General features: G+C 44.8%; 1 protein-coding gene across 1 annotated transcript in view; it reads left to right on the top strand.

Annotated features, from left to right (window-relative positions):
* Window positions 1-15,426, top strand: part of LOC138568003 (NXPE family member 3-like) — a 540,599-nt gene that overhangs the window by 265,197 nt on the left and 259,976 nt on the right. Inside the window, exon 3 of the mRNA XM_069646413.1 lies at window positions 12,272-12,342. Coding sequence (XP_069502514.1) covers window positions 12,272-12,342 — 71 coding nt within the window. The remainder of the gene's footprint in view (window positions 1-12,271; window positions 12,343-15,426) is intronic.

Raw genomic sequence — 15,426 nt, 5'->3', positions numbered from 1 at the left:
TAGGAGTAGTGTTTTGGTAGATTTTTTAATATTGTCCCCTAGAAGATGGGTGACTTGACCCTGGAAGTCAGTAGTGGCTCCCGGTGGACGGTAGATCACATGGATATTTATAGTATTTTTTGTAGAGAGTGCTAACTTGGCTGCTAGGATGTCTACATTCCCTTCCCCTTGGTGGGGTACAGGCCTAATAGATATGGCCTCTTCGAAAATTAGAGCTACCCCCTCCTGTTTTGGCAAGCCTGTCCTGTCTGAGGATCGAGTATCCTTCAGGTAGAGTTAACGTGATGGCAGGCCTCGTGAAGCCATGTTTCCGTGAAGGCTATTATGTCTAGGTCTTCACTAGTGATTAGATCATTAACTTCTAACGCATGAGCATTGAGAGCGTACATTGAGTAGGGCGCATTTATAGTGCAAAAGCTGGTTATTCTTTTTAGTTAGAGGTGGGGTGCCTGTTTTAAATGAAGGGAGTGTCGTTTGGTAGTGTTGTGGATGGGGTGAAGTGGGTCATTTTAGTAATACTAGGGTTGCTGGCAATAGGGCATTGGTAACTGGCGTTTGCTCTGGAGGTGGTCCGTTATCCCAGTCGGGTGATTCTGAGTGCTACATGATTGGGTATGGCAGCGATGTTCATAGGGTGGGTACGTGTCCTGAGTCTGTGTTGTCTGGACTGGTGGTTATGTGTGTGCGTGACTGCATGCGAGGTAGGGTGGATGGGACTAGGCAAAATGTCCATAGTCTGAAGATTAAGGCTGCTGGCGTTAATGTGGTTGGCAGGCTCTAGTCTGCGATTATTCTTTGTGCTCTTGAGCAAGGTGAGGAAGGTGCCTAGCATGCATATGAAGAGAGGCAGGGTGTACATGCTGAAGTAAAGGTTACAAGATATTTAAAAGTTATGCTGAATTAGCGCACGTTCGACTTACGATTGCTGTCTATTGCAAGTTTGGATAGCGATCTAGTAATCTGTGGCAGGAGATGTCTGTCACTGGTGGAGAGTGCACTTGGGTCCCTAGAGTATGCAGATATTGCTACGTGCAGTATTTAGCTAAACAATAGAGGCTATGTCAAGTATACATGAACAACAATGGTGGGCTAATCCAAATATTTACTAAATGTACTTAGTAGACAGCACAGTTTCAGGCAACATTTGTTCAAAGCACAAGTACTTGTGGTGCATGAAGCTGCCGAGTACCACTTTTGGCGAGACAGCTAGGTCAATAACATAGAACTGGCTTGAGCTTTCTGTCACATGATATGTCTGAAGAGAATAGTCTGTTGAGTCCGCGTGCACAAATAACATAGAATATGCAGTTTGAGAAACAAGCTTTACATTGCATGGCATACCGCTATATATCCTGCATTTTTAACTTTGGTACGAGGAGTGTGCCGGTGTGTAATTACCACAGTGGCAGAGTCATGATTGTGAGGGTCATTCAAGTTCCCAAAAGTAGGCTGGTTTCCCATCTATTCCTTCGACAGCCTGGATGATCTCTTTGGATTCTCGGGGTATATGGTGTTTCAGAGCCCATTCATGGTCTAGAAAAATACCCATAGCACCACAATCCACCAAGCCTAGGATGGAATGCTTCTCCCTATTGGCGGTGTACAAGAATACCTGAAGTATCACTAAGCTATTTGAATGTTGACAGTTCACGGAAGGAGAAGAATCGGAGCATGTACCTTTCTCCCGAAGCTGGGCTCCGTTCAAGATCGGGAGCTGGCGTTTCCCGAATGCTGAGGTGGGGCTATTGGACAATTTCTTACGAGGTGTTTGTCAGAAGTACAATACATATAGAGTCCAGTGTTCATCCGACAAATCCTTTCCTGTGGAGAGATAAGTCCCCGCAAGGAACCAAGTGGCATAGGTTCAGGATCTGGAGAGAGAGGGGAGGCTGTTTCATTAGAGCTAGGATAATCCAAGTGAACCTTCGATGGTAATGACAGTGTCTTTCTCTTTTCTGCCTCTCTCTCTTGGATGCAGAAGTTGATTTGTAAGGACAAGTCTAACAAAGCCTGGAAGGAACCTGGACGGGCAACTCTGGCCACTCTGACCAGTTCATCCTTGATTTCGTCCTTTAATCCTTGACGAAACAACATAAAACATGCTTCTGGAGTCCAATTCGCCTCCTTGGCCAATTGCTTGAAGTGGGTTACGTAAGACAACATATCTTGATTGCCTTGTTGGAACTCCAATAGTTTCTCTTGAGAACTGTATACTTGTTCAGTGCGGTCAAACATGGTTTTGAAGGTGTCCACAAATCCTTCATAGTTGTCCAGGAGTGGGTCTCCCGCATACACTAAGGGAGTTGCCCAGGCTAAAGCATTTCCAGAAAGGTGAGAGATTATGAATCCCACTTTAGCACTGGGTGTAGAGAAATAGTATGGTTTGAAAGTGAAATGTACTAGGCATGAATCAAGGAAGGAACGTAGTGCCTTGGTGGTTCCATCATACTTGTCCACTATGCCCCCAACCATGGCACTTTCTTGAAATGCTGAGTCCCTGGATAGCACAAGCTGTTTTAGTGCTACATTTTCGGCTTTAGGATTCTGTACTTCGGTTGTTAACTCTTGCATTCACCTCATGAGGTCCTGAACAGCAACCTCCATATTTGTTTCAATATCAAATCCTTGGTGTCTCAAACTGTCACACTTTGCTTCAAATCTCACCTATTTGTCCTTTGAAGTCTTGTTGTTCGGAGGTCTTTCCTTCTTTCTGGTGGTCCGGGACTTGTACAGATACGGGCGAGTGTCCTCTGTCGCTAGTGTGCAGGTAGGGTATCAGTCTCGTAGAGATGCAGGCGTTCAGTATTCCAGGGAGGTTCAGGTAAGTATAGATCTGAGTCCGGGAAGGGTTTGGGAACCAGGAAGGAATCGGAAAGCTTGCACCGTGCCGAAGGCATAATACGAGTGCAGTACGGATCCAGGCAAGGGCCCGAGGAGAAGGCGGTAAGAACAATTCCACAAGCGGTAAGCGCGGGTAGAACCGAATATTACCAGGAAGGAATTGGGAACCGCTAACAAGGGGTAGCACGGGTGTAGAGGGAAGTTAGACACACACTTGCCGGAACTTTGGAAAGGTAGCGTTGAGACGCGCAGAGTCGCGGGTGCGCGCCTGTTTTCTAGGAAGTGGCGGGTCAGTTGAAACACTAGACAGGGAACTTCGTAATGGCATTGGCCATGTTGGGAGTATACTAGAAAAGATGTTGCAGTGTTTGATGGACCATGTAGTCCAGAAGGGGCGGAAACGATGAATCATGACACAAACTTGATGTCAAAACAGAACTCCCTGCAGGAGAATGCCAGTGGGTGCTGTCACCTGTCACATGAATCAAGCGCACAAATGTAGGCTAAAATCCGAAAATGCGTATTCCTATTCAGCTTCCTATTCAACTGCAACCGGAAAAGAGCGATTTTGGCTCTAAATTCAGTCATTTTCCCAGTGAATTATTGAAAGGAAAAGTGTGCTGAAATCATAGATTCTCCAGTGCAGTCAGAGGAATCCAGGCCTCACTGCCTGACAGCTGCTTAAGGAAATTAGCTGTCAAACCCAGTTTAAAGGTGTTTCTTTTTCTTGAAGAAATTGCAAAATGCGCCTATTTAAAGCATGTTTGTGACGGGCTTAATTCTTATAAATGTTCAAATCCCTTATAAACGGTGCTTATTTTTATATGTGTTAAAGAAAAGACTGCTCATTAGTACTTCAGTACTTTAAAGGGGAACTATTAACCTAAACGCTATCTGTTCACAAACCAAAACTGTTCTTTTTCCTGTGTTTTCTATTCTGCATTATCATAAGTGAATTCAATTGCTTTGCTTATTTTCTGAATTGTATTGTCACTGTTAGGTGATTGTCACTGTTAGTGTATATATATATATATAAAACTTGCATGTGATTTGAATATTAAATAAATAAATATTTACCTTTACAAACTAGCCTCCTGGTTCAGTGTGACATGCGGGGTATTTTGAGAAGGGTGTGACATGAGCGGTATATCATTCAGAATATTGAACGTATAGACACAAATAAAATAAGTGTTTCACTGCGCACCACATGCTAGGCGAGACCTGGGTGTGTGCCTGATTGAAATCCTTAACACAGGGGCTTAACCCATAATGTGATAAAATTCTATCAACTGCTTCTCTAGCACCAGTCTTCAATAAACATGCACAAATGCCATGAAAAAATGCTGTCCTCAAAACCTTACTCGATTGTTAATTTCTTCAGCTGGTGTTTGTCATTTAGACCTACAGCTGAGTGTCCCTACTCAAAAACACAAGCATTACGTGTGTGCGTCACAAAAGTCCCCAGGAAACAAGTCAATTCAATGAATTCTGGTTCAAAGCTACAATTCCATAAGGGTGTGAGTCAGCCCTGCCATACTTACAGTCTTGGTATTAAAAAAATGAATATTTTTTGAACTGCACAATTAAACCACTAACTTTATTCCACGCATGCTTATATATGCATCCGCTTCTGGCCATACTAATTTTCACTCAATCTAGTCATATTTTCATTAAATTTCTCTATTTCCTTTATGTTTCATTGTTAACACACTTACATACATTTTTCTAAGCTTCCGATAATTTTGATACTATTTTATAAAAGATATTGGGCCTCATTACAAGTTTGCCGGTACAGTAACAACATTACCGCAAAACTTGCCGGTACTGTCGTTACCGTACTGGCAAACTACGAATTCTGCTTGCAGGTGCCTTTTCTGATTGGTGCCGGTGCATCCGGCATCCCCATTCCCATTGAGCCCTATGGGGCTAGAATTGGAATGGGGAGCATTTTCTAACGGCGCCCGGGAATGGGCATTTACCTGGTCCGGCAGGGCCGTAATGACCCGGTAATTGCCCATTCCCAGGCGCCAGTAAAAAAACAACTCAGGCGGCAGCCGTGCCGGTTTTACCGGCACCGCTACCGCCAAAGTCGTAATGAGGCCCATTGTCAACAGCATATTGCTATTTCTCTGTGCACAACTGATACATAGCTGCTTTGACTCGCAAGGCTATCTTCTGTTTTCAAAATGCACGCAGTCTTGGCTTTCTGCAACTGTTAATCACCTCCTGGCTCTGTGTCAGTCCTCCTCTTAGTTTTGAAAAAGAGCCTTGGCTAACTTCAACAACGCGGTTTTGAAACATAAATCTCACTCTCCATGATGCATAGCTTCTATCAACTACGCACTTTTTTCTTTTTCTCAAATTGAACACATTTCTTTCTTGTTTTCTTTTTAGAGCCTGCCATGTACAAAACTGTCTTAATTTGTTCAAACCCCAGCTGAAGGAATTTTTTTCAACTATGCACTTTTCTCCTAGCCATGAAAATGCTTGAAGAATCTCCTACATGTCTTATCTGTTCCTTGTTAGTTTTAATGTTTCATTTGTCAAATCTCTACCGTTCAAAGCATTTCAATCTGTGAAAAGCCTTCGCATTGTGCGCATATAATTTTGTATTGGTCTTGAACTCTTTACTTGATTTGTTTAAATGTGTAGAGAAGGCTCATAATTGACTGCATATTTTTATCAGATCTTTAAACAACGCCTCCAAACATTTCAAAAACAACAAATATGCGGGCGCCCCTTAATTGCTTGCTCAAGCCTGTGATTTCAATAGCCTATCTATTCTTTTGGTTGGTACTAACCACTTCCCTAGATTGTCCCTTTAGCTCCTTAACTTTGTTTCAATTCCTTTACAACATATGACTTTTCAACACCTTCACTCACTACAAATACAAACAGACAGACTAGTCGACTTTTCACATTTACAAAAAAATACTCAGTGATGATAATTTTTCTCCTTGCTACTAATCAGTACTCTGATCAGAGTTTAGCTTGTCTCCTTATGTGAACATGTTCAATCGTAGCCTAGGGGCCCCCGCTGGGGTGTGAGACAACCTCTTCAGGACCCCCTTGGGTCAGGATTCTCAGGCGCTATCCTCTCTCTCTATCTACACAATATTTCCTGTTACTCCAGTTACTTTGAAATTACCACAATCCCGTTAAAATGTACATAAACATGTTTTATTTTCTGTTGACTCTGTCCCGCATAATACATACCATAATTCACAGATGACAGGTGTTCCATGCTGACATGGGGACACTGCAGTTTTGTGACTCACCTTGTCATCTTTTTCAGGTATCTCCCCTTGTCTGTCAGCACACCAATATGAAGCCTGGGTCCTTGTCCCTGAATCTTATTGTAACGCTCATCTGGTATCCATGGGGACGTCACTCAGCCTGTTCTGACCTCTTACGACCTCGAACCCTTCCCTGGAGTCTACTCGACTGGAGACTGGGCCTGAAACACAGGATTGGTAGAGTTTAACTCCCTATTGTCTCTGTGTGCTTGAACCCCTTCTTCCCCGGGGTCCAACCCTTCCCTTTGATCCACAGCTCACCTTGCTTTCTTGGAAAGTGTGCTCACTGTCCTGCTTTCAGCGCAGGGGTGCCTTGATTGATGCGGCCTCTTTGCTGCCAAGTTACTTAACTGGCAAGAGTCCGACAGGTAAGTATGAGTCTTTTGAACAGTTCTCTAACTTCATTCCTTTCCTTCCTTAGATGATGGCCGGGGTCCGGGCACGGCGACGTGCTGCTGAGATGAGTAGCGCTGAAGGTGAGTGAGAGCGCGATGCGACCCTTTCGTATTTGTGTTGAACTGAGTTCTTTTTCTGTGTCTTTTAGGTGCTGCAACGTTTTCAGAGTGGATGCCGGTTATGAAGAAGAAATGCGGTGAGTAACCGCGGTATGCGCCGCCTCTATATGTTTCCACGCTAACCTGGAGTGTATTTTCCCTCTTGCAGATGGATGAGATATTCTGGAGACAGAGTTCCCCCAGAGCGGCTGGGATTCAGGTAAGCGTTTGAAGCTCGTACAGTCTTTAAAAATAAGCAAAGATTTGCTGAATGCTTACTAATGCCTTTTTCTGTTCTTTTCCCTTTTCCTTAGGAAGCGGCATGCCGGAAAGGGAATGACACCGCCGAAGATGCCCGCAGAACAGAAGAAGCGATGAATGATGGGCAGAAGCGCCACAAGGTAAGGCTGTTCCTAACGGTGTTCTTGTTCTTGCAGGAGCTGAGCGCAGAAGAAAGATGCAGGCCTACTGGAGACCGATCCGAACATGGTGAGTGTCATGCTGCAGGTGCAGAAAACACAAAGCATGTTTCTCAGCCTGGGCGTGGCTTAAATAGTCTCTGGGTATCCCAGGTGTCTCTGGGCTGATCCACACCCAAAAGAATAGACTGCACATGCAGTTTTGGGAACCGAAATATGTGGGGGCATCCATCTTGTCCCCATCAATGCACTACAAGTCCAATTCCCAATGTTATCCTATAGGAGTGAGTCTGGTGCCACAAGCGCCCATTCTGACTCCAAGTGGGTCTTTGGAGGGATGGAGAGGCCCTTGAGGGCCATGTAGGTGATCGTGGCCTGGCTCCAGCCTGACATCTTGGAGGGCTGGGGACATGAGGGGCAGGAATCATGACACTTATGAAACACTTTAGGGTCCCGTCTGTAGGTACCAGATGAACAGGGGGTCCTCTTCCCATCCCATCAATCTTCTGGCATCTATGAACACTTTTCAGAGGCAGAGGCAGGACAAAATTCAGGTACCTGGGAGTTTTTCTCAGCATTCTTTATTAAGTATGGTTACACAACACACTCTGGAAAAGCACTCGGCAACATTTTGCCTTCAACTTGCTTATATAGGCTATTTGGATGATGCAACATCCTTATGCAAATGACTACTTGTTTAGAGCATGTTTCTTATAGGTCAATGTTAGCCAGAGGGAAAATGTCACTGTACTATGCTTGGATGGTTTATCTGAAGCACACCAAGCCCACATTAGTCATAGTTGGCAGACACTATTTTCTCTGACTCACAAATCTGATAAGCTTATTTTAGACCTGGCTGGACACATTATAACAGTTCTCAACTCCTGCCAAAAAACCCTTATCTGATTTTCGAGGTCATGCCAAGTTTAGTTAGTGTCTTATACGGTGGAGAAATGAATAACCTTTATTATATGATGCCAAATACTGCAGCTGGTCTTGTCAAATTAGTTACATAAAGCACATCGTGCCCTTCTCATTATGAATCTTGTCTGCTGTACCTGCCAAGTTCAATTTGTAACCTCCCAGACCCAATTATCTCAATGCGAGATGCTGCCAAAGACTATCTCATAATGTATCAGCCTCTGTTGCTTGCCTGCTTGAGCCATAGTCTCTCACACCTGCCTCCAAAACTGGATACCATTTTGTATTTGAGGTACCCATTTTGAAATATATTTTGCCTGTCATTGTACTAATTTCTTCAGAGAGCTATTATCTATTTATTTAAGCATTTATCACTGTGTATCCCTTATTCCGAATATATATTTATATAGTCCTGGTATGCGTGTGATTTTTAAAGCTCCCTTCACTTCCTGGGTCATTTTAACCCAAATAGGCGCAGTGCCATGTGCACTTTTTACCTTAAGTAAAGGCACTATAATCCCGATTTCTCCAATAATGAAACCATTTGATCCGCCTATCATGTTATCTATACTCAGTTGAGAGGGTAGGGGTTGGCACCCCTATACAGTGAACACTTCATTGCTTGAGCCTGGGAATACAAAAGGAGGGCTAGACGGGATCAATCCCACACAGGATGTCACCTCTCCAGTAGCATTTGTTGTTTTAAAGGTTTGCTGTAACCCAGGAGTGGCCCTAGTTACATAGGGCATCTCTGCTCAATGGGAATGGTTTGTTCATTCTTTCCCTTTTCAGGGCGGGGGCAGCTGGAGTACTGGGAGGAGTGAGGGAAGGCCAACGGCACGCAAGCATTGTTTAGACAGACAGCAGCGTTAGTGAAAAAAGAGGAATGTTCTGAGAACCTTAACAATTGATTAGGAGGCAAGTCTTACCACAGCACCACACGGTCATGTTCACAGTTTAGTAAGAGCAATGAGATAACACCCATAGATCAATGCATGGAAAAGGTTGTTTGGCTCCCGGTTATCTTGATTGTAGAAATTATTCCGAAATGATATCCATAACACTTTGGTTGGTACGAAGTGATTCGTTTATTAGTGGTCAGCCGACACGTGTTTCGACCCTAGGGTCTTTCTCAAGGCTGAACAGTTTTCAATGGTGACAGGTGTATTGTGTGATTTGTGACAATTGTGTGACAGATTATATCATATGCCATTGTGGTGTAGGCGTGATGTGCAGTAAGTGAACAAAAATAACAAAACAAAGCATCACATCAAAAACCGTTGACGTGTTGGTTTATAAAAAGCATTGTTGCATATAAGCGAGGAGAAAAGGAGGAAAAAGAAGAAGGAGAAGGTTAGCAACTAGGCAGAGGGCGAGAAATCGGAGGTTGTTCTTTGATGAGGTGGAATCCTCTTACCTAGTCTGTTTGCTGGGTACCCTCAGTGGGGGGGTGTTCAATTTGGAACTGTCCTTGCGGCAGTCCTGGCTCCTATTGGGCCCTGTGATAAGAAGTCCAAGAATAGTGGTTGTTAACGCCTTGTGTTATCATATATCTGATTACTTTCTAGTGTTACCCAGGTAGTGAGTGTTCTTGGAGGCGTCGAAATCACATCACGTGCATAATCCGGCTCGTGTGTGTTTCTCGGCCGTGTGGGTCGTCCCTAACGGATTTCTTGATTTCATTATGGGTCGCCAGATTGGTGACGTGAGCTGGTCTGGATTGACATCAAGGGCTCTTGTTAGAAGCTCTTGTGTGTGGCCAGCCACTCAAGGGAGGCTGGCGTTGTTCCGGGTAGCTAGAGTGGGGATGTGGTCAATGGGAATGTCCCTACTGGTTGGGAGGTCTGCTATCCATGAGGGTAGGCGGGGAGTCTTACCTTTGTATTGTGTCTGCGTCCCTGGGCAGTGATCTGCTACTCTCCTCCACCTCTCTGGGGGCCGCCATTATATGGCGCTTGTGAGCTAGCTGGATCACGTGATGTGACGGGTGCGCATGCTCTGTGGTATAGTGTTCTAGCTAATGGCACTGTGCATGCGTTTGTTTTGTGGTGTCTGCGCATGCTCAGTGGATCACTGTTAATACTGTAGTGTTCGGAATGGTGAGATATGGGAGATGCGTTGTAGGGCCAAAGGCCCATAACAATTGTCTAGACGGTTGCCCGGAGGGGGGGGGGGGATTAGCGTTGGGAGGCGCATGAGCGAAATTGTTGCTATAAGTTGAGAGCCGTTATATTACTCTGGCTGTGTGTCAAGGAGCTGAGTTGGGCAAAGAGTGCCCTCAAGTTGGAAAGAATATGTGTATAGGTGAGAGTAGAAGAAGTAATTTACAAGAAGACATTTAGATCGTGGTCTTTGTTCAGGCCATTTTTAACACATCTGAAATGACAAATTAGCCGTGCTTCTTCTTGTCTTAGTTTCTGAATTCTGTCTCCTCCTCTTGGTCCCAATCGTACCATCTTGAGTCCGATGAACCTGATGTCACTCTTTTTGTCCATTTGGTGATACTTTTGCCAGTGGTTTGCCAGTGGCAGTTTCGGATCTTGTGAATGTATGCTATTGACGTGCTCTCTTATCCTGAAACGTGTCTCCCGGATAGTGCTGCCTATATATATCTTGTTACACACACAGATTATTGCATATATCACATATTTGCTTTTGCAGTTGATGTGCTCATTGATATTGAAGATTGGGCAGCCTGAGAACTTTACACATTTGGTCTGGGTCGCATACTTACACATGGCACAAGTCCCGCATTTCGTGAAACCCATTGGTGTACGTTTACTGAGCCAATCTTGTGCTGTAATATTTTTGTCTGACAGGAAAGAGGGGCTCAGTAACGTTCTTAGAGTTGGTGCTCTTCTGTAGGACATACTGGGATATGTTTCCAGTTGCGGCTTGATATGTTCGTCCAAGCGGAGTAATCCCCAGTGCTTAGTCAAAATTTTTTGAAGTACATAGCTGTCCTTGTTATATCTGGTTACAAATCTGATCACGGGTTTGCTGTTTTGTATTCTGGGTTTGGGTTGGAGTAGAGTGGATCTTTCTAATTGACAGGCCTGTTTTCTTGCTTCTGCCAAGTTCTTGTGGGAATAATGCAGGCTAACGGTACAGTGAGCGTTGGCACGCTGAAAGTGAAGGGCCTAAACTCGCTGAAAAAGCGTACTATGCTCCTTAGGGAATTTAAATTGTCAGGACTAGATGTTCTGTTTGTACAAGAAACAAAATACAAGAAAGGAGGGGAGTATGCACCAAGGGGGAAACACATTGGGGGAGCTATCTGCGGTTCGGGCCCCACAAAAAGGCTGAGGTAGGCATATTATACCAGGCTTCACTAGGACTCATGGTGACACACACACAAGCACCCAGACAGGAGGTATTTGGCGTTAAAAAGGACAATAGGGCAAACAACTGCGACCCCTTTGCTCCATTTATGCACCCAACGAGCATCGGCTCGTGTTTTGTAAAACGGTGTTAGAGTTCTTAGGAGCATGGCGAGAAGGAGTAGTAATCTGCAGGGGCGACCTCAACATGATTGTAGATCCCATGTAGACTGGAGCTAAAAAAGGGGAGCAGCACTTCCACTGCAAGTCCCCAACAGGGACAGCCTGTCGGACTTCCTGTGCGAGGCATACCTGTTAGGCACATGGCGGGCAGCGCACCCAACCACAAAAGCATATACCTTTTACTCACTGCCATACCAAACCTACTTCCGCATTGACTACATCTCGTTAGACACGGTGCAAGAATACAAGATTATAGATGCAGCGTAAAAGCAATATGCCTTTAATTCAGTACCCATTTTAGAATGAGGGTGATCGTGATCCTGACTAACGTTTAAATGGGATCTTTATTGTGTCACTTTAAACATCGTAAGTGGACACCCTATTGGCTAGGAAACAAGCTGTGAGGGGTGTTTTAGTTTCGAAGGTCCCAAAAGTGACAAATCCCTAAACATATGCATAAGAATTGTGTGCTGATGACAAAATAAATAAGTAATTGCAGGTTGTTAAGATTCTGCTCTCATAGGATGCTCTGTGTGGCCAGGACATGGGCAACGGGCTTAGTTGCAGGATGCAGGATGAAGAAGCCCAATTACAGATGCACATTGGTTGACATAAGCAAACAAAAATCACACCAAGCTACCTTTAAATATTAGAAGTTACTTTGTGCTAAAACAGGCCCAAAGTCGCTTATAATGTGTGGTCATGGCAACACTGCTGGCCATGGCAGTGGTCCTCTTACAGTGTCTTCCCACCTGCCTTATATTCACCTATTCTACTTATTTGTGTGTTCCTCACAGAGAGCTGACTGACCAGGTGTTACCAGTATTGGTCCACGCCCTCCACGTGCTCCCCAGGACCAGCATCCTAGGTAAGTAGATATATCCTTTACCTGTAAATCACTGTGCACATAGTGCAGCATTACACCAAAGCAGAGCCTCTGTGATGTGCGCTCCCGAAATATGTGTGCTGTGTATGATCTGTGGGTCTGCCTATGCCCATGGCACTGCGCATCTCCACAGCTGTGCAGGCCACTGAGAAATGATAGATTTTATCATGTGTGCATTTCTACCTATGTGCATCTGTGTGGCTTGGCCAACTCGTACTCAAGTTGTGGTCATTGTCTAGCATGCTGACACAAGGCATGGACAAACCCCTTTCTGTGGTGCTCCTTCCCTCTGAATCTGGATGCAGCGATTTTCTGACAACCTCAAGGTTACTGAGCCTCTTGGCAGCCTCTATACCAATGGTTTCATCCAGGACTCTATAGCCCCTCTGATTTCTCAAACTCAGAGCCTTCCCCTTCGTTTCCTCCTAATCGTCATACTTCTGATTGATCCCTGGACCCAAGCTTGAAACAAACCCTACTCAGGTAGGGTATCTCTTCCCACCCAATTTGAATCCAATCAGCCTAGCTACATGTATTCTTCTGCTTCACATAGATAGAGGGCACCAGCAGTTCCAGCTTGTGTGGCACACCTGCTTGGGTTTGGAATACCTCTCACACATTGGAAGTACACCCCTCAAGACGTTTCCCTGGCTGTGTGTCCTCTCTACTACCATGGGCAACTTTTAAATATACTTTTAGGTAATGTGGTTGGCCCTATTTAAGCTGAGGTAGGTGCTATTGCTGATCACATGTTGTGTCCCTCTTTTGTCTTCATAATATCTTCCCCTAATGATGTATTTGCCTTTTAATCAGGATTCTGCTCTCTGGGTTGTCCAGTTGCCTCTCTGTGAACCTCTTTAAGAAGGTTTCCGGCATCTGTGTTGTTGCTATGAAAAGTTCCCAGCTTTACCTTCTTTCCATGGAATGCAGTCTGTGCTTCCCGTTTGCCTTTGCCAGCTCTAGCATATAGCACCTGCTGCTGTGTGTCACACCGTGGACATTGATTGGCAAATGAGCCGGAAAAGCGTATCGAGTTAATAAAGGGTTTTATTAACAAATATGCACAGGTGTGGCCAATATAAACAAATAATGTCTTAATTAAACTAAAAGTTGTCAAGATAACTCTTCTCCGTGGGGTGGTGCTCTGCAGTTTTGCCACCTTGCAGGTGGCTAGACAATGACTCCAGGCCAGCTCCAGGCAGAGATCATTGAGGAGGTTGCTGGTCACGTGATCAAGTCTTGGCACTTAGCTGTTCTGCCCACCATCAGTTTTCCGTCTTCCAGGCGACTACACAAGGGCTCGAGGTCAGCTCCAGACAGACAGCCTTGAGAGGGTGTTGGTCAAAAGGCCAGGCCCTGCTACGCAGCTGCTCCACCCACCACCAATTTCACACCTCCCAGGCCATTACATAAGTAATCCAGGCCAGCTCCAGGCAGACAGCATTGAGAAGGCTGCTAGTCAAGTGACCAGGCCCTGCTACTCAGCTGCTGTGGCCACCACCTCTTTCCTGCCTTTCAGTCATCGACATAAGTACTCTAGGTCAGTTCCAGTCAAACAGCAATGAGGGGGCTGCTGGTCTTGTGACCAGGCCCTGCCACTCAGCTGCTCTTCCCACTCCCAGTGTCATGCCTTCTATACTGCTACATAAGGACTCCAGGCCGGCTCCATGCAGGCAGTATTGAGGGGGCTGCTGGACACGTGACCAGTCCCAGCCACTTAGCTCCTCCGTCCAACACCTATTTCACTAGTCCTCCTTAGGCGTCCTCAGTAAAGGACGGATGAAGAGAAGAACTTCGACTGTTTGTGCCTTTTCTGGCCTGATATGGCCAAGGGCCAGACCCGGTATCCTGCATTTCACCTACATACTATTTGCTACACAGCTACTGGCCAAAGAACATCATAATGTGTCTCCTCCCTCAACATCCCATACCCACTCTCCATAGGGCTTGAATGGCCAAGCTCCCTGGGAAGCCCCGGTAAGCTTCCCTACCAAACCTCATCCATATCGCATTACCCCAGGGGAGCACGGGCAACTTTTGGCCTGGAGTGCAAGGCCAGATTTCTGGCCCATGGTGCAGTGGCCCAAGCCCACAATGCAACGGCCCCAACTTCCAGAACAGCTAAACTCAATACCAGCCTCTCCCCCACCTTCACTTTCACAAGTAGGTATAGTAGACATTATTGACATTACTTTCCCTTTATGCAACTTATCTTTCTGCTAGGCTTGTAGTTTCTTAGAGACCCAGGCCCCAGGGAATCTCCCCAACTTACCCAAGGCAGTAAAAGGATTTCTTTTTTAAATTCTTCTGAAAAAAAATATTGTACCTCAGTTTATTGCAAACCTTTATACATTCTTTGCTTTATACATCATCACATAAAAGAGAAGGAATCCATTCATTCATATTTGGTTGCCTCGCGCATCTCATCTTGAGAATCCTACATTCCTTACAACACTAAACACTAAAAAACATTTTAAAACTGCCCTAATCACTGTCAGGCCTATTGAAGTTGAGTAAAGTGCATTAGTGCTTTTTAACGTTCACATTTCTTATTTTCCCTACTCTAGCCAACATTAACCACCTAACGGTCCATACAATGCTTTAATAACGTGTACTAGTGACCAGTTTAGAAGTTGACAGTAAAAAGCATCCACTTTTAACACCCTTAACTCTTACACAAATGTACTAAAACAATGTGAAGGCATCATGAAGCAAGACACATACAACAGACTTAATGTACAAAATAAAATGGTTTATTAAATTGAATGTCAGGATAGTTGAAGGCCTAACTTGCCCTGTGCTAAGGTGGGGTTCCCCCACCTAAGCGAAAATAAGGAAAGTCTGAGTCAGGGAGTTCAACTTAAAAGTCTGTCTGTGTCGAAAACCTATACTTGCCCTCACAACTATAGCTAAACAATGTGTACGGATGTTAATAATAAAAGAAATGGTGATCAATACAAAGTTCTGAGTGTCTTCCAGCTCTGACCTTCCTTTTCAGCTACCCTTCCCCAAGTTCAAGAAAGTTCCACAAAAAGGTTTAATATTTACACAGTTCAAACAAAAGAG

The sequence above is a fragment of the Ambystoma mexicanum genome, chromosome 1p (assembly GCF_040938575.1).
Source record: "Ambystoma mexicanum isolate Mex_15411 chromosome 1p, UKY_AmexF1_1, whole genome shotgun sequence".
Lineage (NCBI taxonomy): Eukaryota > Metazoa > Chordata > Amphibia > Caudata > Ambystomatidae > Ambystoma > Ambystoma mexicanum.
Note: the sequence above shows the minus strand (reverse complement) of the source record. Positions and strands in the feature narration are given on the sequence as shown.